At 38.6% G+C, this 26,500-nt stretch overlaps 1 protein-coding gene across 1 annotated transcript in view; it reads right to left on the minus strand.

Moving 5' to 3' along the window:
• The window catches only part of XPO4 (exportin 4), a 79,122-nt gene that overhangs the window by 47,022 nt on the left and 5,600 nt on the right, over positions 1 to 26,500 (minus strand). The window contains exons 2-4 of the mRNA XM_079307895.1: positions 11,591 to 11,696; positions 8,099 to 8,240; positions 7,710 to 7,848 (exon numbers count right to left, since the gene is read on the minus strand). Of these exons, the coding sequence (XP_079164021.1) occupies positions 7,710 to 7,848; positions 8,099 to 8,240; positions 11,591 to 11,696 (387 nt within the window). The remainder of the gene's footprint in view (positions 1 to 7,709; positions 7,849 to 8,098; positions 8,241 to 11,590; positions 11,697 to 26,500) is intronic.

Here is a 26,500-nt window from a genome sequence, read left to right on the forward strand (position 1 = left end):
ACTCACTCCCTAGCAATTTCACTAGTTCTGCCACAAGTACATACCCAAACAATAAGCCCATCTAACAAATAAAACCCTTCTCTTGTTGAGAGAGAGGACTGTCTCTGAGAATAGCCTGGCACTCACCCCAGTTAGCTTTATTACCAGGAATAAACTTTATGAAAGATCGCTATACATAAAATAGACTCTCAGCTGCTCAAACAGAAGATCAATGGGACTTGTGATAAGAGATTAACTTGGCAGACACCCAGTAGTAACATCGTTTTAGTGGTTTTCTTTTAAGTTACTTTAATAAAACACAGACACTACAGAAAGACTGTGTGCCATTTTAACAGTGAACAACATTTATGTATCATTCATACAACTTAGATGCAGCAGGTAAATACAACTTATTCCTCCAAATGGAATGTCCCCTATAAAAGAAGCTAAAGCTGTAATGTTTGAAGGGATTTCACACTTGTGCCTGGGCTGCCCATGGAATAAATGAAGTGCTTCATTTGAGGGTAGTTAGGTTACAAAGCATCTGAAAGGAAGAAGATTACAAATACAGCCTAGGAAAAAATGGACATGTGGTACACCAGCTCTGCAGCAATAAAGCCAACAGACAAAGCAGAATGAACTCCAATACCAAAATTGTTTCCTTGTTTTGAATTCGGAGCAGAGATACAGTTAGGTTGTCAGAGGTTTGATTAAAGAATTCATTTTACTACAAAACCTAAACTACCATGCAGTGCCTTCTGTAAGTATCATTTATACCTACAGAAAAAGAAGTAAGCATATTTAAAAGAAGGAAGGTCTTGCCTGAATAGAGCAAATCTTAACACCTGCCCTGTTAGATTAGATCACCACCAGCCTGAATATGCTTTTAGAGGACTTTTTGTCTCCGCATGTACAATGTAAACTCTGTTACTGAAACTAAAGGGAAGCCATGTGGAGATTTCATAGTATTCCTAAACTATCTAGATTTAACTTGCACAAGGGCAGGAAGAATCAAAGAGTAAATGTACTGGAAGTAGAAGTAGAATTTCCTGTTGCTCCTAGGTGATAGAATTCTATAACGAGAACATATCAAAAGCAATTTTATTTAATAAGTTGTTCAAATCAAGGCTTGCTTTATAAAGGCAATAATATACTTCTTCTCTAATTTCCTTGAATAAGCACAGCTGATTTTGTTAACATTTTCAGAGTATCTAAATCTCCAGAATGTAAGGTGCAACTCCAAATTGAAAGGTTAACAGTATCACCAGAGGGCCAAAAGAAATACCTTTATGTACACCGAATAACTGGGGCCACTCCAACTTTTCAACTTGGGAGTATTGCAAGGTGGGTGGGGGACCCAGAAGCTGAAGTAATGGTTCCCAACCAAAGAAAACCAGAAGATATTCTGAAGAAATGTAACCCACTGATTTTTAGCTGTTCCTTCCCAAATGAGCCAACTGGTGGAAAAAAGCTATAGAGCAGAGATAGGGTGATAGGAATAGGACCCACAGCTGCAGTTCTGTGCTGTCAGCAATAAGGGGCTGGCTGGGCAGTGCACTCCTTTCCTCTCATTCCCTTTCTGCCACTGTGCAAAGACAGATGAGCAGCTCCAGGTTAACACATCACAGCTACAGCAGCACAACAGCGAGACCTTGCTTCCCTTGCTTGGGGGGAACCAGCCAAACCAAGGGAAACCCCCAGGGGTGAGCTGAGAAAGACAAAATCAATTCCTGTGAATCACCAGGGGCCAGAGGAAGATGATCTTGTGGCATGTGAAGCATGCAGGCTTTGGACAAAGAGAGAAGGGAAGTAACAGCCTCTACTAATAATGGAAGAGGTCCAGACAGAGTTTGCTGGAGCACAGGGTGCAAAACAAGCTTTTCTTTGTTTCTCTGGAGGCAGGCAAAGTTGTGAAGCAGAAATCAGGAGGAGAAAAAAAAGTAAGCTGAAGGCTTGAAAACCATTTATAAAGGTAACATATTCTTCTCCAGGTTCTTGTCTGAACGCTACCAGTTGGATCTTCACCCCTACCACAGCTGCATGAACAAACACAGGACTTTCAATTAAACTCAAAATAATGAATAGTTAGAGTAGCATACAGCTCACCATCAGCAGAACCCAGCTTTAAATACACATCACCCCAACAAGTGCTCTCTGGTGGGAAGGTGTCCTCCCTCCCCCCTCTTTTCCCAGTACTCATTCCTGGTCTTTCTTGTCTGCCTCTGCTTGCCATGCTGGCAGCTATGCCAAATGAGCTGCATTACACAGCTGTGCTCCACAGCAGATCTGCTCAAAGAGAAAAATGTGAGGCTGTGAGGGAGAAGGGGCTGTTTCTATGCAGACTGACACAAAGATATATTACTGAACAAATTTATCCTGAAGGGTGGTACCTTTGAGAGGAAGAATGACTAAACACCAAGCAGCTAAGATCGACAAATGTCCTAAAGAGGTTTTTTCTTTAAAGCCTGTTTATTTGTGTGACACCACTATAATAAAAAAAAAAAAAACAAAATACATGGTGTAACACATGGAAAGGCATAATTTCTTTATTTCCCAGTGAATCTGTGAGGTCACAGGTGAGGGACTCCACAGGTGCAAATCTCGAGATAGCAAAATTGAGGAAAGAAAGGGTTTGGCATGGGATGTACATCTCACCACTTGGAACACATTTGCTCACTTCCCAGCCCTGTGTTTGAAACTGTGGCTCTAGTGTAAGTGTAACTGGGGAGTTACCAATTTCTAGCAGTTATTAAGCAACTAAGCTGGAGACTTGCTGTACTGCATCTCTGGTAGAGCCAGCTCCCTTTCAACAGTAAGGTCTGAAAACTGCAAAAGCCACCTGGTTAATTCAACTACTAAAAATCCACTTATGTTTTAAAGTTCTCTTACATTTCTATCATTGAATTTTAACCTCACATGTGGAGTAGTTTCTTGATTCCTAAAATTTCCAAACCAATTTTTAACACACTAATTTAAGTCTTTAGAGAGAACTTATCAGCTTGAATATTCTGATTCACCCTCTGTTTTTTATACTCAATATGTCTCAAGGGCAATGAGGTTCATAGAACAATATAAAAACTTTATTAGACCAGAGACACAACTTGGGATGGATAATATATGTTTTTTATCAAAATGTGAAAGTCAGGAGAGCCTCTCCAACTTCTACCCTACCACATATAACTAATTATCCAAGCAGACATTTTAATGGATAAATTAACTTCAAGGAAGATGAATGCCTAGAGTTTTGCTTATTAATATTTCCCACTGCTCACATGAAATCCATTCACAGCACATCCCTCAGAAACCTTAGGTTAATCTGAAGCAGCTGGATTTTCTCTCTAGCCCAACTAGGAACATTGGGAAACAGAATAAGAGATTTAAAAATTTTGCAAGAGAAGTAACTGTTAGGATTCCAGAGCTATTCCAGTAAGCCTTGACAAGTCTTCTTCCATACACAAAAAAAAATATGCTGGTTTTAGATATGGAGCTTTATATTAAAATACATTCTACTGGATGCACTGCAGGTCTCAAAAAACACAGTTTCTGTTGCTTCCCAGTCACATGTCAAGTCCACAGCAGCTGGACCCCTCTGCATCTACCTATATATATACTGGAAGAAATTGAGGTGTGATCCATACCTCAGTCTGGTTTTAAACAAAATCTGATTGTGTTCACATGCAGACCAGATCCTCCTCCTGGGAGTCAGTCACTTAGCTGCCAGGATTTCTGTCCTTCTGGCAGGGATGAAGGACAAATGAAATCCTTCAGCTATGCAAAAACAGAATATTTTAACACAAGAACAGGCCAAGAAATTGAAGGTATGTATTATTGAGAAGAACTTGGCCCTTGCAATTCTCCAAAATCTTGAAATGAGCAATAGAAAACATGCATTTAGAATTTTAAGACTGGCTCATGATACTATGTCTGCTGCCAGAAGCTCAGTCCCCCAGAGAGATGAAGATTTTGAAAAAGAGATCCTGAAATTGCTGTCGGAGGGAGATTACAGATTCTCCTTTGCAAGCAGAGGGATGGCTTGTACTGATGATACAGGAGAAGCCAGAAAAAACAAACCCAAGAGCTCCAAAGATAATCTTTGTCCTCCTAGAGGATTACTACCTAAACTCAATTATAAATAAATAGGCAGCCAGACTAAAAGTTTGCTTTCCTTTCTCAGACAAAGCTTTCTTCTGTGAGACTCATAAAGCACCAAATGGCAGAGAACCAGCAGCAAAAGCCAACACTCCAGTTCTAAACCTGGCTCTGACCATGCATCCTTCCCATCCCTGGAGTATTAACTCTCCTTAGTGTCCTGTTATTTCCTTAACACGTACACTGTGTTCCACTATTAAAAAATTACTCAATACTTAAGCCATTTTATTATTCTCATGGCAATTCCTCTCCTTATCTTCCTTCCAAACCTCATTTTTTCATTCTCAACAGTTCATCCATCAATCTTGCTCACATGTCAGTTTGCCACTACATACCTTGAAGTCTTAGCCTCAAAATACATCCATTTCTGAAAATCTTTTTAACTGGTACTCGAGAAGTTGAGGTACTAAGCACATCAAATCCCACAAAAGGACACACACAGCAGAATGTAGACTACCATCTACATTCACTGCCCTCCTTATTACCACAACTATCAAAACTTGATCCTGACAAGATATTACTCAGAAGTCCCAAAGATTTCAAGGAGCAGAACTGTCTGATGATCACAAAGTTAGTACAGATGTCTGACAGAAACTGGGTGCAGGGCTGCAGGGAATGGAAAAGATTAAGTACCTATATTATTCTAGTAAGGTAAAGATGGATCAAGAAGCTTCACAGCCAACACAGGAAAAAGTAAGCAAGAAGCTGACAAGAGAACATTTTGCTTTTTTAAAATGGACTTTCTCTCAATTACAAACCACTGTAGAAAGCCATTACCTCAGAATACTCTGAGTTGGAAGACACCCATGAGGATTGAGTCCAACTCTTAAGTGAATGGCCCATATGGGGATCTAACCCATAGCTCTGGTGTTATTAGTACCATGCTGTAACCAATTATCAGCAGCTAAGAGCTGCTGATAGCTCGTTTGAGAGCTTTAAACATTTTTAAATATGAAGTGACCTGCTGCTGACTTCATGTGTAGGGAGCTTCAGGCAGGATGACACAAATGGGTGGGCAGAAGGTCAGAACAGAAGGCTGAGAACAATACAGGAAGGACAGAGAAACTGGAAAAATAATTAGGAGTCACAAAGATATGACAGACTTCTGTAACTTGAGTGTACAAGGAGGCAAGAGTGCATATCATACTATGGGAAAGAGATCAAAAAAGTGGAATGTACCTCAAACTTAGTACCTTAACTTCCTTCCACAGAGAAGGACAGGGGACTGGAAAATGTGCTGATCTCTTTCAATACTAGTCTCTTCCCTGATTTGAATAGAGGCCTGTATTTACAACTAACTAATATAAAGCAATCTCCAGAAACACCTTTGACAGTGCATGGCACTGTCCTGACATCACATATAGGATCTTGAAAGCACCACTTCCTTCAGGATGTGGGCTTCACACCATATCCTGGAGCACCCTTAGTGGAGACTCCCCACAGCAGGAAGGAAAGTACACCACTGGGGTACCACACAGCCCCACAGGCATGGCTGAACGCTACAGGGACACTAGCAAAGAAACAAAATAACCCATCCATATTTGAAAAGATAACTAAAATAATAAATAATTCATTGTATGAATTATTTCATATTACCTTTCAAAGTTGTTATGTATTTATACAAGAGGCATGCCCTGACTCGCCTCAGAAAGCAATTTTGGCAGGTACCATGCCAAAACACCATTTTATTACTGCTTATTACTATTGCACATGCCAATCCTGGGTGCCAGTACCAGAATCTCTCTTGCAGCTAAGTCTCTGAAGATTACAAGAACATTTTTGTGAATGAGAACTGGTTTATAATATAAACTGTCATATATACATGGGAGCATGTGTTTATAACCAGTTTGCCAAAAACTAACAAGCATATAGCACGCCATACAAAAAAGATGTTTCATCATAATCTCATGTCTGTTTTTTGTTTTGCTAGTAAATCTTGTTAGCACACCAGAATAGAAAACATCATTCTATATCCTAGACTTTTTCTATACCAGTCTTAAAACATGAGCACAAATATTTTGGAAAAACTATGGAGAAATTCACACTTCTGAAGAGGAGGAAATAAAGGGAAAAAGAAATAAAGGGAAATGAAAAACTGAGCTCAATTTGGCAGTGAGCTGAACTTGGAGAAGAGTACCCCTTCCCCCAGGCAGAGTTCCTCTGCAACGTGCTCTGCTCTGCAATATGCCCAGGATGACATGATTTGAGCAGGCACTCTTAGCTTGCTGTATGCTGTGGTCAGTGCAGTGTGTCTATGGACAATGCATGCACAGAATACAACTGCACAAGCTGGACTGTGCATTACTTAGTTCAAAATCCGTGTTTCAATAGATGCCACTTTCCTATCTTTATGCAAAGACCCTACAAACTACACGAGCATACACAGTGTTGTGCATAAAACTTGAAAACCTCAGCTGTAACTCCATTTCAATAACCAGACTATGTTTGCTGGAAAAAAACATTAGCTCAGTTCTTCTTAAATACCCATTTCTATCAGAATTACACAGAATCAAAAGGCAAAAACGGTTTCCTTAAGGTAAGTAACTGTGTAATTAAATTTTACAAGACTAAATGAAATTTCCATGCCCTGGAGCGATATTACTTGCTGCTCAGAGGTGACATACTATTTTTAGGACCATGACATGAGCTGGATTACTTATAGCACACTTTGATTGAATTTTTAGAGTTAAATATTTGCCACTCCCATCTATCTAGTACAACTGCTGCTCTAAAAGCTCAGCAGTGTCATGAGCTGGTTCTCTCAAGGTCTTTTTTTGAGAAAAGCTTCAGTTAAAGTTTCAGCATGGAATCCATATACTCTTTGATTTTCATTTGGTAGGAGAAAAAATCACCTCTCTTTAAGCTCTAGTTACATGCCTCTATTATGACCTATTCTAAACTTATCCCCTGGCATAGCAAACGGAATCTCACTAAATGCATAGATAGATATTGGACACCTTGTTTCCACTTTGAGCTCAGTATCGAAGGTAACACTTACCCCTAGTAGTATGACATTAAATCAAGAGTAAGCTTTGTATTTCCATTCCATGTTTTACTTCCTCACACCCCTTTCTCTCCACCTACTTGTCTCCCAAAGAACAGCAGAGGTCTATGCCTCCTGCTCGCAGTCTATTTCGACAGCTGAGCTGCAGCAAAGTGCAGCACTGCACAGATGGAAGGGGACTGAGTGTGCAAAGAACCTCCCAGCTAACGGAAAATCTGTTTCACATCTTACTATTAGATTAAAGAAAACCAGAGGAAAAAAGAAAACAAATAATAACAATTTATTAAAAACACACAGAAAAACCCCCAAAACAAACCACCAACCCACAACTATGGCACTTAAAGTAGCTATTCCAAAAAACATGACCTAAAAAACTGGTCTCCTTCTATGCCAAAAAACTACAAATACTACCCCTAGTCCCAAAACATTAAAAAATCTCTAATTTGGTAAATGATTGCATAATTACCAACTTTGATAAGCGAAGTATAAAATACTTTATAACCACTAAGTATATAATCTAAGCTGCTGCTTAACTTTTGAAGAAAAAAACAACAAAAAAAAAAATCACAGTACTTACCACAGTGGGGTTACCGCTGCTGATCAGCTGGCTGACTTCATGAAAAATGCTTTTGCAGTCGATTGATTTGTCTAATGATCCCCGTTTCACTATCACCGCTACCGCTAATAAAATCTGCTCCCGAACATACTTTTGAAGGCTGTAAACAACATGGCACAAACATACTTGCAGGTCATTCTGGACATTAATGCTCAATAAAATTTTAAACACATGTCCTTTTTCAATATTTTGTGTAAATTCATAAGGGAAAGCTGACAAAAGATAACTGCCGAGATTAGAAGACAAATTATTCTTAAAATGATGTTGCACTGCTACCCAGGAAAATAAAAATGATAACCTAGACATTATGGAGAATCCTACATGTTCAGAGGTATGTTTTCTCTACTTACTTAGGCCTTTGTAAGACATATGTTAGAAGGAATGTTCGCAGTGACTCAATGCTAGCTTTTTCCAAGAGAATCCATTCTCTTACAACTGCTTCCATTATCGCTGTAGCAGCTTGAAAAAGGACATAGTCCACTTTACTAGTTTCTGTGGGAAAACACAAAGGCAACATGAGTATTAGAAGACATCTATTCAGCTTGAATGTGTTTCCAAAAAAAAATTAATGGAATTTACTATAATTTTTTATTAAATAGAATACTGTTGCTATGAAAACAGAGAAGGAATTTGCAACTCAAAAGGGGGAGAAATAATCAATAACTCAATTAGCAAATTGGCCAGTATTATTCAAGTCAGTGACCTAGGAGAAAAGTTGTCTGCACCAGGAGGCTGTACAAAGAACAGGAATAAGAATGCTAACACAACAGGGGAATAAAATAAACAAGATGACAGATTTAGTTCCAATAGATTAATTAATAAAAGTGATTAATCTTACAAGCATGTCAAAGCTGGATATTTCTGTGTTTACCTTTGAAATCAATAGTGCATAAAAGTACATGTATTTAATAGTTAATAAAAAGATACAAATCCACTTAAAGATAACATTTGTGCTAAATTATCCAAGCACAAATTTTACACTGCCGTGTATTTAAAGTGTTCTACATTGTGTTCAAGTTTCCAGAATTATTTTGAGTTAATCAAAATGTAATTTCTGACAGTGTAGGAATTACTTGCCATTATTATCTAAATATGAGATTACTATGCATACAGATGCACTAAGGAAAGCATATAACTATATTATGGAGAAAGGTAACAGCTTGGGTGACTACAAAGTAAAATTTAAAGAGACATGCCAGAATATGAATATAATTTCTATTATGCTAGAAAGCTAGAGAGATTTTTATTACTGTTGTTCCTTTGCTTTTAAAATTTTTAACTTGAAAATAACAGGTAATATTTCAGAAGCCAGTTTCAAAACATTCTGAGCTCTGCAGAAAGAATTTTCAGAAAGGGTGCAGCCACAGGGTGGCAAGAGCATAAAATATGAAATGATGAAATAAAATTCCCAAACAAGAAGCAGAGTTTGAGCTATAGTGGTTGACCTGCCAGGACTAGAAAAACTGTGTTTGTTTGAAAAAACCTCAGTCACAAGATGAATGGCTTTAAATTACTACAAAACAAACTTTCTTCACCCAATTATATTCACACAAGCTTATAATATAAATTTCCTTTATACACAAGCTCTATATCAAAGAACAGCAGCTAATATGCTAAAATATTTCAAACTAATTTAATCAAGCTCCAAAGCTAAACTCACACAGGTAAATATGCTTAAATCAAAATAAACCATGTTTCAATCTACTCCTGAATTGAACGGTCTACAGCTTTTCTAACTGTACAAAGCTCACACACATACAAAAGAAAGAATATAATTTAAAAAGCACAGAGTTTCCCTTTTGTGCCAAGTCCTGCAGCTGCACAACTGTGATCACTGACAGCACAGACCTGCAGCCCCCAGGGAAAGCTGAGCACCATAGGAACTTACTAAAGAAAGGAAGAACAAGTTTTGCCAGTGCACTGGACAGCTATAAGCTTACAGCAGAATGCAGAGCCTGGTGCTTCCTGGGTTCAGCTCCAGGTTTCTAAGGAACAACATAGTAGTGGCCATTCCCCTTTTCCACATGCTCACCCTCTCCATTATTCTCCCTGTGTTATTCACACACTCTTCTTTCCACAAATGACATCATCCTTGTTATCCCTCTCTACCTCTACTCTTGTTCCCGTCTTGACCATTTTTTTTTCTGCTTCTTTTTAAAGCCATCTACTTGGTCCTCAGGTTCCAGCCCATCCTTCCTGCACACATCCCTTCAATACACCTCAAGTCTTTTATTCTTCATCATGAACAACTTGTTTCACTGCCTGATTTCACAATCCCCACCTTTTCTTCCTTAAGTCCCATATCTTAACTACCTGTTCTTTCAGTCCAGACTGTACAGATACTGAGGAAGCACAAAGTTCTGAAAAAGTCTCTAAGCTCCAGGTCTCAGCATCATAACTGCCTACATTCTCATGAAAAACCTGCCCCAGGTGGAAACACACTGACTTCTCAATGGTGGCAGCATATGAACACTTTAAGAATGTAATATTTCTGGACATCCAAAAGGCATTAAACTCAGCATCATATTCCTTCCAATCAGCCACATTTGATATTTCATAAAATTTCATTATTCATTTGTGATTGATGATTAATGTATCCTTAGATCCAAATGGTCTGCCAAGTCACTTAAGGATGTTTTCTTCCACTTAATTTTCTCTAACAATCAATGTGAAAACAAGAAGCATCAATTTTGCTGACCCATCAAGCAAAAAGTGTGATTGCAGTATTCCAAACCAGATGGAGTACTATTACAATATACTAAACCCAGAAGAAACTCATTTGTAGAGAAAAATTTTGTTTGCAGAGTAGATGTCAGAAAGGAAGTACATCCTGGTCTATGTATCACAGTATAACATCAGAGTAGGACTGCAATACTGGCATCATAATATTAATAAATTGTAAGTCTCTAATCCAGTAAATTTAGAAATAACTGTCAAAAATACTGTAGAATGAACTAAGTATGAAAATATTTTCAACATAATTCTAATATTTCTCTGTTCATTCTGGCAAATTCTTTAAAAGAAAAGAAAAGTTGCTTTTTGTGGTTTTGGCAGGCATTCTTTTGCACAAACTTTGAGGTTTCCCCCATCAGGTCTGTTTTCACTGAAATTCCCCCACACCTGTCCCCAGCATTCACATCTGGTCAATACCACAGCACTGAGCAGCAATCTCTCATCTTAACTGCTCCTGTGATTTTCAGATCTAGCTGCCAAACTCTAATAAGTCTCTCTATATAGCACCTGTAAAAACATTTCTCTTCTAAAATTTGCTACACAACCACATTTACATTAAAAATCAAAATGAAGGGTGGTATCTGCCCCTTCCCTTTCTCCACAGGTATAATCAAACAACATTTCAAATCAATACTGTCTTGCTTCTGCCAGGTGGACAGAAATTTTTCTAGCTTTTTCCTCTTTTCCCCTAGCTGGGCTGTCAACAGCAACTAAGTTGTTCAACTGCAAATAAACTCTCATTTCATTGCATTTACCAATGCAAAATCTGGTAGAAGTGCATAAAATTGCATCGTTGGCTGATTTAATGGAAAACAAGCACAAAGCCAAGCAACCATACTACTGGCAGCTGCACAGATTATTTAGTATTATAAGAATCATGTTGCACAGAAAATCTATTAAATCAGTTTAGGAACTTGGCTACATGAAGTTACACCTTCCAGCTTTGAAACTGACAGAAAAAAACCAAAGGGCAGTAATAGGCTTCACCCTCCATCAAAAAGTACCCCTCATTGCAATCAAAACTGATATTCATAGTCCCAACTGCAAAAGAACAGCACAGTTCAGTTATAAAAGAACTTACATGCCTAATTAAATTTCTTGAAACTTACCCAAAATATGTTTGCAAACAGCAAATGGTGATTTTGATTTTCTAAATGATAAGAATATGTGCTCAGCATGTTGTCGTTGTTCATTGTTGACCATGGAAGGTGGTGCCTGAAAGAACAAAAGAAAGTTGTCCAAGCACTGATCAAAAATATACTAAGAGCAATGTCATGAATTTATGTTTGCCTTGTTAAACACCACAACCAAGTATTTCTTGGCAAAACTGCTTGCTCTCAGGCACTGCCTCCTCTTACATACCACTCTGTATTTACATTGCATGCACATAGGTGTGAATATCAAGAATCATTAATTTAAGTATAGTTTCCCAATGATGTTTCCAAAGAAAATTAGAAGTCAGATCTAAATTCAAACCAATCCTTTTTCTACTCAGACCAAAAATACCACTGCACATCACTAAATGCTTCTAAGCAAGCTTACAGTCCTGGAAGCAAAGCACTATTTTCTCTTTAGTTCCACATTTGTTTTAAAATATTTAGTTGCGTAATAAATTCAGGGGATTTAAAAATTAGGACAGATACGTTCTAAAATAAAGTATCACAGGAACATACTACCCTCTAGTGTTTAATATTAAAGTTGACATCCTGAGCACTGGGTGTAATTGAAGAGACAAGTCCATTTGGGAATGGCTATGGTGGTTCCTCAGCTTACACCCTGTACACACCCACCCCATGACATCCTGGGCACTCTGGCTGCTCAGGTAACACCTGCTGCTCTCCTGTTGAAAACCAGCTCCAGGGTGGTATCTACCTGAAAATCAGCTAGAGGTAGAGCATGAAACCATGCCATAACCTGGACCCCTGTGAGGTGCCTACAGAGCAGAGAAGCTGCCTGCACTGCAGCCTCACCTCACTGAGCAACCCCAACACTCACCACTGCCCTACAGGGTAAACCAGCCACGCAGAAAGTATCAGCAGCTCACAGCACCACACTGCTCTCCACTTCTCCCACTAGTATTCTCTGAGTTCTGCTGTCTGGGATTTATCTGAACACACACACACTCTTGACTGATACCACAAACAGGGTAAACAAAACTGATGCTAACCTTTGAGAAAGGAACAAGCACACATGTATCATGTGTGGAAGATCACATCCAAACTGCAGAGCAGGATCAAGGTGACAGGTTATTGAACTTCAGCTGAACTTCCAAACTCTACATTCCAGCCCTATCCCCAGCAGTTTGAGAAGAACATGTGTGCCACCTATCTTTCAGTCACAATTTATATCCACTGCTTTGGGAATAAAAGCATCAAGACCTTAGCATCAAGACCAACACTTCTAATATAAATGAAACATTTTCCGGTAAATAAGCCACAAGTAATCTGATTTAACAGACATTTCTGTGGTGTAAACTCAGCTCTCTTGCATGCAGCAGTAGCTGTTCCTAATGGGAACAGCTGTTTATGTTTTCTACAGTGTGAAAGACCATTCTCCTCTGTATGGAGTCCAGCTACATTCACTGCAATAGAACCAGCTGTACAGAATGCCAGAAGAATATCTGAAGCAGATTATCAAACATGCAGGAATGACCTACACAGCAACAACTTGATAAACACTTCAGTCAGAGCTGTGGCAAATAAACAAAACCAACTAAAAAAAAGGCAGTTCCCAATTTTTCCTCTCATTGTATGGGCAAGCCTTTGTGCAAATGCACGGTGAACCAGACTGGGGAAGTTATTACCAAAAATCATCCCAGATTCTTTCATCTGGATCAGTCTGGTTTACCATAACCCAACACAAAAGCCTAAACCAGCACAGTACAAGACATACTGGGTAGTGATAGGCTGTTTTTTTTCAGCATCAGTTATCATTCAAGGTGCATTTGATCCACAGTCTGCTGCTGTGCAATGCCTGGGAATAGTTTTAAGTCTCAAGGAATACACAGCTCTGCCCAATGATATTTCACAAGAACTAAGAATCTAATTTATTGAGACAAGTGATTTATTTTAATAACTTCCTGCTACCAAAAGGAGAGGTCCTACTCCTTTCCTGGTCCCACCTCCATGGTACTGTTACCTCTTTTTGTGATACTTTCTATCAACTAGTGCACAAAAGAAGATAGAGGGGAAATCCAGAATTAACATTTGTTACTCTAATAAGCATCAAAAAAGCCAGATAAGTGCGAGAGCCAGTGCAATGATGGGGAGAAAAGGAGCAGAGTGACATTTCCCTTTCACCACTATTGGCCTTGCAGTTCACAGCTCTGCAGAGCCATGAAGCCTCCCTAATTACAGCCACGATAGAACGTATCCTTTGGGTGTGACAAAGCATAATTTTTGCAAGCCCGGGGTCATTTATATTCACATCCTTGGAGCAAGAAGACCAAATCAGGGCTAACTGATCCAAAAATAATTTTGCATTAACACAATATATTTAAGTTTGCCATACAGAGATTCTATCTATTTTCACTGCTTTGTAATACTTAAGGACACTTTTAGGGATATCAGCTGTAAACTACAGCACCACTAAAAAAAACAACCAGAGAAGTTTTATGGGAAATATCTCCTTTACAATTATAAAAACTAGAAAGTAGACCTCTTGCTTTATACTATTTTAGCTCTTCTACTTCTCTGAAGTCCAGTTACAGAAGACCTCTGACACTTTGGAAAGGCACATGGCATATCACATTCCTGTATTAATTTTTACAATTACAATAATTAAATAATAACTTCATAATTTCGCTAAGAAAAATCCTGGCCATGATCAAATATAAACATAACTAAGGATGGAGTGAGCAGCATTCATTCCTTGCAGGAAAAAAAACATGCTAAAATTTTAATTTTTCACTTTTGCTATGGCAAGACAGCACAGAATACAACCCAAGTCAGCATCTTCCTACAATGCATTACAAACTTGGACTCTCAAAACTGTCCAGAGCATACAAGTCCAACAGTTAAGGCTTGGACTATATTGCAAAGCCACCAGAGGGAGCTTAAAGCTCACACTCCACTGCCTTTACTGCATTCAGACAACATTTTTCTGTACAATGAAAGTAATGTCCAGTTAGTTTTTCCTTTAAAGAAAAGGCCAGCATATACATATTCTGTGCAAATTTCACATTATGAGAACACTGGCTTAGTGAGCCCTGTACCCTGGTGTCCAGCACCTCCTTGGCACAAGAGGGTTAGAAACATACCCAAAGTAAGGTAATGAGCAGGTTCTTTTGGCATATTGAAACTATTTGCAGCTGTATCACTTTCCTTTAGACATTAAGTCTAACCATCTGTTCTCTTTTGTCCTGCAAGTTACCTATAAAAACTTCCCCAGAACAATGGTCATCTTTCTGATTTTATAACAAGCATAACAAGCTACTGTCCCATAAGAAGAGAGTTCCTATATGAAACAGTATTATAAACAAAATTACAACCTTTCAATTACCAAAGCTATCTGGATACTGAAAAGGATCAGATGCAGTGGGACCCACAAACAGGATCCAGCAGGACTACTGTTTCAAATGGCAGCTATCCACCCAAAGGAAAGAGAAACTGAAAAAAGACTAGAAACACTGTAGCAGACTAGCACTAACACTTGCAGGACCAGTAAAGGTACCTGGAAGCCCTGACAACTCCTAGGAAAGTAATGTAACTGGAGAAGATGGGAGACCAAATCTCATGGAAAGTACACACATGACTAGGAAACATCTGTTGATATACAAGTGGAAAGAATAAGGGCTTTGGGATTTTCTTTTATTTTCAATAGTAGTTAGATGTATACAGAAGAACTGAACCTACACATACCTACCTAAAAACACCTGCTTCATACAAGCATTTTCTACCTCAGTAACATGCCTTTTAAAAATACAATGTAATTATGACTTACTTGGCAGGATGGAAAGCGACAAGAAGCAAAAGTAATACATACAAAGAATAGATACAAATAGACAAAAAGGAAGCAAACAGGTTGCAAGCACAACATGGTCATTATGATTAAAGTTGAAGTCAGGTTGTATTTGTCCACAGAAGTAACACCACATTCACATTTGAAGTCTGCTTTTTTTAGCTCCTTCCTCTTATCTGAAGAGATCTTTTGCTTTAAAAAAGTAAATGCACCAAATCCCACCCTCCCAAGAGATTCTTGGCTGTTTCATGCCAATCAGATATCAAATGTGCATACCACAGATATACAAAACATAACATTTTTTGATCATATATTAGAAGTTACATTATTTTCTTAACAGTTTTAGATCACAGAATAGAACTGCAGAATCACATAATAGCTGGAAGGGACCTTTAAAGGCCATCTAGTCCAACTCCCCACCATGGGCAGAGACACTTTGACCTTCCACACAAACAGGTGCTCAGAGCCCCACCCAGCTTGGCCTTGAACATTTCCAGGGATGGGGCACCCATAATGTCTCTGGGCAACCTGTGCCAGGGCTTCACCACCCTCACTGTAAAAAATTCTGTCTTTTTACAAGGGCAATAAAAAAGACTGAATAGGCTTTTGACTATGAATCTTGACCTCTTCAATACCTTCAACACCTTGTTGAAGCTGATTGGTTAGCATTTTCTTCTAATATTAATGTGGATTCCAGAGAATATTACTTATTGCTTAAGACACTGATAGTATCTCAAAAGTAACAACTTCTACCATTTAAGTGGCACTATTATTAAAATCAAAAAGAGAGTAGTTTTTTTAAATATTGAGTTAACCAGCTTGCATTAGTACTCCTGCATCACAATTTTCTAAGGAAATTCCTGGCTACAATCAAATATAAACACAACTAAGGATGGGGTGAGCAGTGTTCAATCCTTGCAGGAAAAAAAACTTGCTATGACAAATTTTGATTTTTCACTTTTGCTATGGCAAGACAGCACTGAATACAACCAAAGTCAGCATCTTCCTACAATTACACTGGGGGAAATCTGCAAATTAGCATGTCACAAAGAACAGTCATGCACTCCTCCAGACTTTGCTGCTTGGGAGAACACAGAGAGAGTACACTGGAGTGCTTTAAGCTGACACCCACAGTATTCCCACCTACAAAAAAGGTCCCCTATGAACAACACAGCCTAAACATTAGTAGGATTATAAAAAGGCAAATATGCCTACTAAGAGAATTTTCTTGGTTTAAAAATTTTTTTAAAAGGATCAGATTGCTTGTACCTGCTAGTACTAAGGCCAAGAACTAGATGCCCTTCTTGCCAAAGGCAATGTTTATGTCTGCAAGTGAAGTACATTACAAACTTGACAAGGGCAGAAACAACAATCTGATATTTCTAGTGAAGTGTGACTTCATAAAATTTACCACAAACTCCCCAAACCGACCTTCCCAAACACGTAGGGGAATTATGCCTTCCCTGCATAAGGTACAATAATACTGTTCCCAAACCCTGGTCCCCACTCTTGGCTTATGTTCAAGACATTTCTTGTTCTTCAGAATGGTGTCTAGACTCAGTGCTGCAGAGAGCCTGGAAACCCAATGGGGAAGAACTTAGGAAACAGATTTCTATCAATATACCAGGATAAGCAAAATCCATCACAGATGGCAATGGCACTGCTGGGTCTGGACTTTGCTGACAGCCACCATCAGGCAAGACACGCTCAGAGAAGCAAGGAATAAAGAAGCCCAGATGGCTTGCCAACATGTCCCAGCACCAGGGAAGCCAAGTAATAATGAGGCATATGCAAAGGAGAAAGATCATGAGTGAACTTGAGAAGCATGGGCAGGGGAACACCATGTGATGGTGATAACATAGCTGAGAAGTATAGGCAAAAATAGAAGGAGAAAGAGGAAAAAAGGGAGAAAATAACACAAGGGTAAGCAATATTTTTAAACTAGTGCACATACTGCATTTAGGAGAGGGACAGCTAAATATATTACTCCACTCATGTAACCAATTGTTACAGCTGATACATAACTAAATAATCAGAAGTAATTAAATTTTAAATTACTGTGCTCCTTTACCAAGATGACCAAAACCCGCTAAAAGCAGAGTTCTGCATCTCAAATAACAAAAATGCCTTGAAAGAATTACTCCCCAAAACAGTTCTGGCATATAAGCTATTTATACAAAAGAATCAGATTCTCAGAATAAGGAGATTTCCAAGTTTAACTCTACCAAAGTCATATCAAGCAACATGCCCCAAGACTGAATTATCTTATGTGGAGTCAAGCCATAACAAGTTTTCATTCCAGTTTTAGCAGTTACACTTTTCAAGTTCTCCAAATAAGCTTTTTTCCTATAAGAGCACTGTTACCCGTCTTACTAAAGTAGCTAATCAAAGAGATTAAATATAGAGGTTGAGCACAGAGAACTGGACAATTAGACATTCACCCTACTTCCCTAGCAGACACTGATACCTAATGATGCAAGGATGTCTTGTCCTTTCATGAAGCAGATGTTACAAGCTAACAATTCATACTAGATGAAGATGCTCAGCTCTGCAACTGCTTTACAAATAGATCAGACATTCTAGGCTTGGGGACAAGGCCAGAAGGAATTTAGACAACTGGTATCAACAGCAGCTTCTGCTGTCCCAGTCAGATCTGTCATGACATGACTGCCTAGCTTTGAGTAGTAGTTACTACAGAAAACTTAGCTAGCACAAAAAAATCTTCAACTACATTCCAATGACTTCCTTAACACTTCGTTTTTTGAACAATCATTTAAATTACAGCAGTAACTCATTCTCTAATTTAAAAGATACTCCAGATTATTTGTGAAGATTGATAAGAAAGAGGCAATAAATAACTTCCAACCAGACCCACACTAGAGACAACATGGTGGAGATTTTCTGAACAAAAACCTCCTTCGATTTAAAAAATAAAAATCTTCTCCAAAAGTAATTATGACTTAAATAATTCAAACCCCAGAGTGCCCAGTATTTGTCAGTATATATTTGGAACAAATGTGTGACTGCTGGAGGAATTGCCTCCTACACACCTACTCACATCTTGCTTTCACGCAGAAACTTAACAATAGGGAAAAAAGACTACTTTTTTCTTATCAACTTCTGCTTTGTATTTCAAAGCTGAAATATACTATTAACTCTTTTGCAATTAAAACAGAAGACAACTTGTAGTTTGTACTAAGAGCTATTCTCAGTTTAGTACTGTTCTTGTATAAGATACTATATATATATACATTAATTGACAAAAGAAACAAAATAAATCATTACCATCGATAACAAAACATTTCCTGAGACTTGTCTCCAAGGTAAGCAACAAACACAACTGAGATTCTGCTTCTCTGCTAACAATTTCATCCACAAATGCAGTCTATTACAGGATCACCACTGAAATTACCCTTCATTTATGTGCACAACACAGCTAAATGTGAGAAATATCCCATAATGGACATTTAGCCTACAGTAGTTTGGCTGTGGACAGTGAAGACAAACGCTGACATGAGGCTACAGTTCAGACCCTTAAATTAAATTCTATTTACTGTCTAATCTCTACATTCACTGTTCTAACATTTCAAAGCACAAATGAGGTCTGACCTGCAGTTCTGTTTGGCAAAATAACTCATCTAAAACATCTGACTGACAGCAATGGGAAAACCCACATGGTCCCTTGAAGCCAGTAAGATCCAAAAAATCAACAAGAAGTCAATCCATGCAGGCCAGAGAAACCTCAATCAAGACAAAGTGTGACAAAGTATGCAAGAGAAGGACAAAGATAAGAAAAACACTGTAAATACACAGAATAGTTAGAGAAAACCTCATTGTTCCAAATCCAAACTGTTTCAAAGCATTTAATGTTAACAAATAAAATCAGCCCACTTTGACTTTAGGAAAAATGGCACATCGCTACTGCAACAGCACAGGAACCCTAAAAATATGTTACTAAAGGATACAAAAAGTCAAAGTGCCCTTACAATAACTGCACCCACACTAACCTCAAGTCCTGTTCTCCCGTTTTGTTTCACTGTTTAAAGATAAAATCTTCCTACTAAGAGATGAGCAATTTAGCAGAAAATAACCCCCCATGCATTCTAGCTACTCCTCAGGTATCACAGGGCTGGTGGTGGCTGGCCATAAATTCTGACTGATAGCCAATTTAGCAACATCATCCTCTGATCATCTTCTGGAGCAAGCTTGGCCTCCTTATCCTGAAGCAAAAAAAGAGAAAGTAGGTGGAAATGATCCAAACTTCTCCCTTAGCTCCCACCAATTCCAGCAGTTTCTCTCTTTCCCCACAAGGAGGCATGGAAGATACATGGGTAATAGGAGGAAAGGCGTCTCAGCATCAACACACCACAAACCTCAGTGCAGGATGCACTATCCCCATGACTGGTCCTGGTTCTCCAGCAAGAGATAGTATCCCAGCCTATCCACAGCCTCTGAAATCCTACTGCAACTCAATCAAAATATTCGAGTAGCTCACCTCTCTATTGCTCATTTCTGTGCCTGTAAGACTGCACAGACATAGTTTAAAAATGTGCCAGGATAGTGACAGTGAATTTCAATACAAAGTTTGAAGTAAAGAAAGAACCATTGTGATCCCTCTTCTACTAGACAAAAAATCATAATGCTGGTAATGACAATACTCATTTTCAAAAGTTCATAACTTGAGATGTACATAATATATGACCCATTTATCAGGCTCACTACACATCAAATACAGTCAGCATCTGCTCTCCTGCTGCAGAAGAAATTTTCATATTGTGCATGAAGAAGTGTCCTCTACTACTTTTTTCCTATTGTCCAGTTTCAAATCATACTTGATGAAAGAACAGCTATAACCACCCATCACTGTAAGGGTGGCATTACTTTTACTTGCATGTAGCCTTCTACACTAAGCACACACAGTGGAGTGAGACATCACAGGGGTAGGTAACCCCCATGCACCTCAGAACCCAAAACACAAGTCAAAAGCCATCACTACATGAAATATTTAAACTGAGATAGTGATGAATTTTGATTTCTGAGTTTTAGGCTTTGACTCCTACCAAAAAGGCATTTCCTCCCACCAAGCTAATGAAGAAAGGCAGGACACAGAGCAGTCAGTTTCCCTGCCAAAATTCAGAGTTTAGCACTTCCTCCATCATCAATCTTGTTGAAATGTCAAAATCATTTTGTCCTACCATGGTTATTTAGGAAGAGTAGATTAAAGCAAGATAAGGAGGTTTTTAAAGTTTATCTAAATTTGATGTGAAAAACTCCTCTGGTTTATTGCACTTCCAAGTACAGACAAGAAATCAAGGTTTAGCAAAAAAAAGAGGAGCAGTCTAGAGGCCAGAAAAGGAAGTTCATAACCTGCATTATGTGGAAGATAAGAAAACCAAGAGAAATTGTGAAATTGAAATTAATTCTGTGAAGAGAATAACCTTTTACTCAAACCCAGGAAAAATAATGAATTTACACTGAACACATATCAAAAAAGGTCCTTCCTCAGTTTGTCCATACTAGGAAACAGCAAAAATCTATCTAGAATTGTACATGCTTGAGAGTAAGAAGAATACTACTTTTACCAGGTTTCACCACTTTGTCCCACTCCTGCAAATAGAGCCTGAACCATGATACTGAAGAAGTTACATATGTCTGTATTCATCCTCTAATATACAGGAGAGCAGATATATTACACATATTTTGAGAGAACTTCTCAACATGAGTTTTCTATGATAAAGTTGGGTTGGTTTTTTTTTTTTTTAATTCCATACATAAACACTTTGGGATTTCATTTTGAAGATGCAATTTTTAGGACTCTCATAAAATGAATGCCTGAGTTCACTCTAAGAAACTGGCTCAAATTAGCCAAGTCTCAAGTTCTGAACAGTCACAGGGCTCCACATATTCAGGCTCCACTGAAAAAATATCATGAAGAAATGAGGTCATAATCATATATTTTATTCTCAGCACTATTAGAGTGAATATTACTGTAAAATGAACAGGATACTAGCTCCAGAATTTATCTTTATTTTAGAATTTAATATTTATATATTCCCCACTAAACAATTCATTATCCTGAAGCTACTCAACATCTATTCTAATCCCACTTAAAACAACCTCACAAAATAAAGGGTTTGCAGCTTATCCTCCCTAATTCTCTCAGGAAGAAGCACATTAGTTTTTGTGCTTGGGCTTTGGTGGCTGTTGTTGACAGGTGAGGAAAGCACTATTCATACTCTCATCACCAGAGGAGTGTGCCTGTTTTGTAAGCTTTTTTGCACATTTCCTCAGTAATAATGCAAGATGCAACCATCTGGGAAGCTACCAAGACTATGGTTGAAAGAAGTCAAATAGCAGCAATATTATTATCACAATAAACAGTAGAAGCTGGTGGCCCAAGAGATGAAAAAGCTAAACTAAATGTGAACAGTTAAGATCTTGAAAAACAAAACAAAAACCAAAACAAAAAGATGATGCAGAAAAAATGCTAAACCCTTATTGCACTTAAGATAAGTGAGGGTTATTGCAGTACTTTTCAGCCACTGCTTCAACAATACACAATTCAGCTTTAAGGCACCTAGTATCAAACCAGCAGCTAGCTGCACAGGGGGAACATACTCCTTTCCCTGCCCAAGGCTGCAGTCCCTGTGCAACAGAGATACAGGCTCCCATTTGGGGATCTCCAGTTCCTGTACACACATACACATGGAGATGCTGTGGAGATGTCCTCATGAAATCTACCAGTGACAAATGTGTAAATGTGGCTTTTAGGTGAGGGGTGTAACATAAGAGGAAACCAACTGAGCAGTAAGGCAAAACCCAGAGCAAGCAGGCAGGGTTTGCCAGCACCAATAGTGACTATGAGAAGTCATGGCAAGATGAGTGAACAACTGACTTAAGGGTCCATGTAAATACCAGGACCACCAATACAAGACCAAGCTGTGGCAGATCAGTTCTGGGGAAGTTCATAACAAAACTTTGAAGACCAGCTATCTGCAGAGCCGAACAAAATAATCAAAAGGAGAAGAGCCTCTGCTGCTTGCCCATGGCAGAGAAGTGACACACGTAGATGCTGGGCCAGAGAGGATGACACTTGACCCCACATCACCAGCTTGGGTATCTTCCACCTGTCCCCAGACAGGCAGGGCACAGAGATACGACTTCTCTTGTGCTGCCACAAAACAGGTGGCAGCTCTGCTAAACTCAATGAGCCAGCGTGGTTTGTGCTCGTACAATTGTTTCTGCTGCTTATTAGCTCTGATACTGCTTGCACATCACCACTAATGCCACAACTAATGATAGCTGGAACATTGTTTCACAGCAATAAAGGAAGGTGTAACTGAGCATTGGCTGTCATCCAATTGCACCATCGATCTTTGTGCAAAACCAGTGCTTAAGTCCCAGAGCCACAGATGCTCCGTGGCACAGGTTGATGCACCAGCCTCTGGAGTACACAGCCACTAGATTTTCATACTGTGTAAATGATGCAGAATTCAAAAAATGTGTTGCAGCAAAGTGTCCCTGCACTCATTCACACACTATTGAAGCAAAAACCTATGCACTCAGAATATTTACTTGTGATGTGAAAAAGTCAAATTCAAAGGCCTTCCAAAGCAGCCTGAAGAAGTGATAGAATATGGATCAATCACTTCCTTGTGTCTTAAAAACTATCAAATTACCCATTTCCAAAAAGCTTTGTATTTCAGGTTGAGGAACATACCACTCACTCCAATTCAATACCACTTAGCTTTTCTGCAGCTCTTCAAATGAACAGATTTCAAAACACATTTGTAAAGGATGCTGGTATTATTATTTTCCATCATTACAACAGGATCCTAGTCTAAGTAGACAGTCATGAAGAGGGGCTGCATCTCCAGATGTCCATGGCTGTGGTGCTTGGAGATCTTCCATTCCTTCCAGCCATGTTAATTCCTCTTTGCTCCTAGACACACATTTGGCAACTGGCAAGTCCTTCTGATACCCAGTCCAGCCCACTAAACTAGCAGATAATCAACCCACCAAAAAGACAAGTAATGCTTTTTCTCTGCCACTTGGTGTTAGGCTGGTTTAGGCTCCTGGGAAAATATACCCTACATAACACTTACAAGCCTGCAATTGCAGATGTTCTTCACCATAGCCAAGGCTTTTGAAATCCCAGGGACTGCCATCATAAACTGTAAAATTACAAGGCAAATCACCTTTCTGCACTTCATTGATTTCACAGCCACAGATTAATTATACAAAGCCTTCAAGAGACCCTGGCATAAGGTGTATTTTCAACACTACCACAGCTGTGCCTCTAGCATTTTGCACAGCTGCACATAACACAGCTGGCTTGAATGACAACAAAGTGAAATCCATAATTTTAGCATAAATCATGATATACATTTAGCCTTTCTTCATATTCACTTTTGTAGTTCTGTATATTTTGAATTCGGTAGGCACCACTAAACCAACTTATCTGACTTACAAAGTAGCAAAGGCAAAAACTACTATTTACTTACTCCTACATTAACTTAAATAACTTGAATGTGTTTTCTACTGAAAAAAAAAGTCAGTCTTGATTTGAAAAGAAAGAGAATTGTTCATGCTACTTCTTAAGTGGTTTAACAACATAATTTAACCAAATTTCTTCCAGGAGCATAGGCAAGCTCTCTCATCTCAGAGAAGGTAGTAGAATTATCTCTAATCCAACAAAGTGAAAACTACTTTAATTAAAAGCCTCTTTCCTCCCTGAATTCACTATCCAATCTAGCTCACTATGCAACCATTCAGGTGGGTGTACTATTATCCTATGTTTTAGCAGAGCCAAAGACAGTACTGTACGCCAGCAACTCATTGTTATGTCTCTGAAGTAGGAAAGTTTGGGGTTTTTTCTTTCTGGGAGACGGGGAAGAGGAAGAAGAGGGACTATTTAAAGTAGGTCTTCCTGTCAGTTTTCCTTCATTCCTTAAAATCCCCCCCATCTTAACAATTACTCCTGTTCAAAATGTTTTAGACTTGAAAGTCCAAAGGACCAACATCTCCTACAGCTCATATCTGGCACCTTCCCTTGTACACATCTCCCAACACGTATATGGGTTTATGCCACTCATATACCCCACTATGCATCAAAATTGCAGAGATCTCATGTACACCTAATTCAGACAGACTTTTTAGAATCAAAAAACTGTCAGAAACTGATGAAAAGGAATATTTTACTTATCTGCTTGTGACAGGATCAGCTCAACTTAACAATCAAGAGGATTTCTTCCACCTCTCCATAGGGAAAGCTGTTAATTAACTAATGAACATAGATTAACAGAACAACGATAAGACTCTTAGGAAGCAGGTTAAAGTGAAAACAGCAGTAGGTAGTGCCTGAAGAAGAATAATCCAGACGGAATTATGGACTAATGAAGCTCCCCAGCAGATGAATGTAGAGGCAAGCATACAGTACTTACATCTATTACTCAGAACAAAATATAGAAATATGCCAATGCAACAGTGGCATGTCAAATGGGTGTGAAACACAGTGATTCAAAAAGACAAATATTCCCTCTGAGAAAGTCAGGGGAAATAAACCCTAAGCATGCACAATCCCACTTCACCAGATTTAATTTCATATGTTTACTTTTCAAAGATATCAGAACCTCTATCAGTTCTCACTTCTCTAATCTCAGCTCTTCACTTTAGTACAGATAAACTCCATGCACATTTGCTCTCAGCTCCCAGGTAAGAGTTTCACTAGCATGGTGCACAATGTATGTACTTATCTCCCAGGCTGTAATCTCAACTGTGTGCCTGTAAAACACACCAACCATACCAGCTCTTAAGCAAAAGAAGAAAAAAATATACATCTATACAACAGACTCCTAAGTAATTTAGTACTGCTCCAAAAACTAATCTGGACAGCTTGGGTATTGTTCTCAGAAAACATCCCCTTGCTGCTCTGAGGCAATAAAGAAAAGTACCATGTTAAGTACTACTAGGAAGGAATACGGAAGAATATCAAAAATATACAACCATCTAAAATCCTCAAGTATCTACATCACAATTCTGGTCAGTTCATTCAAAAACAGTATCATAAATCTAAAAAATTACAGAGGGATGATTTGATGTGTGGGGGAATATCCCACATGAGAAAAAGACAAGATCCTTTAGCTAAGAGATGACTGGATGATGCAATATGATAGCAAACTATAAAAATCACAAAGGATACTAAAGAAGAAAAATCAGAACACTTAATTTCTCATAATTTAAAAATGAATTAAATTATCAAACAGCAGGTGTCACTCAAAGAACTACATTGTTTTTATTCAACAACACTTGTAAACCCCATTACACTCAGACAAGCATGTAGTGTAAATATATATATGTATGCATATATATATTAAAGAACTAAACAACATATATATAAACTAAAAAAAAAAATAAAAAAAAATCCAAAAACAACTGGACGCATTTGTGGGAGAAAATGATAACACTTCAAGCTTTTGAAATTGCTAATTCAAAAACCAGAAAGTGTCCACTAGAGAAAGGATCATCCTTACTTGTCAGATCTCTCTAAATCAGCAGCTAGAGGCCACCACCAGAAAAAACTCATCTGAGCAGAAGTTTTGTCTATTCTAGCCATAAAATAGCACACATCCTGCTTGTTTGAGGGTTGACAACTTGGAGGACTTTCACAAATCTCAACACTGAAATGATTCATTTGTCTGATTTCTTCCAATAGGCAATCTGCCATAACAAATGGAGAGCTAGTCCATCTCTCCCTTTCACCCTTACTATGAGCCATGCTTCACAGCCGGAAAAACTGCCTCACAATGAAGACATATTGCAACAAGGAACTGAACCTCCTTGAGGAATAAGGATTGCCATGTCCTTTGTGGAGAACAGACTGGATAGTTATGTCAAAATGTGAGAGAGTGGAGAATTGATGAGGCTGATTCAGCAAAACCACAAGCTAGGCCACTTGCTCATCTTGCACTCAGGCTTGAGAGAGGCTTAACAACTGGATGATGCCTGGGCTGAAGCAGAGACCCCACAGCCCAGTGCTGTCCCAGTGAAGGGCAGAAGAG

Source organism: Erithacus rubecula, assembly GCF_903797595.1.
Source record: "Erithacus rubecula genome assembly, chromosome: 1".
Lineage (NCBI taxonomy): Eukaryota > Metazoa > Chordata > Aves > Passeriformes > Muscicapidae > Erithacus > Erithacus rubecula.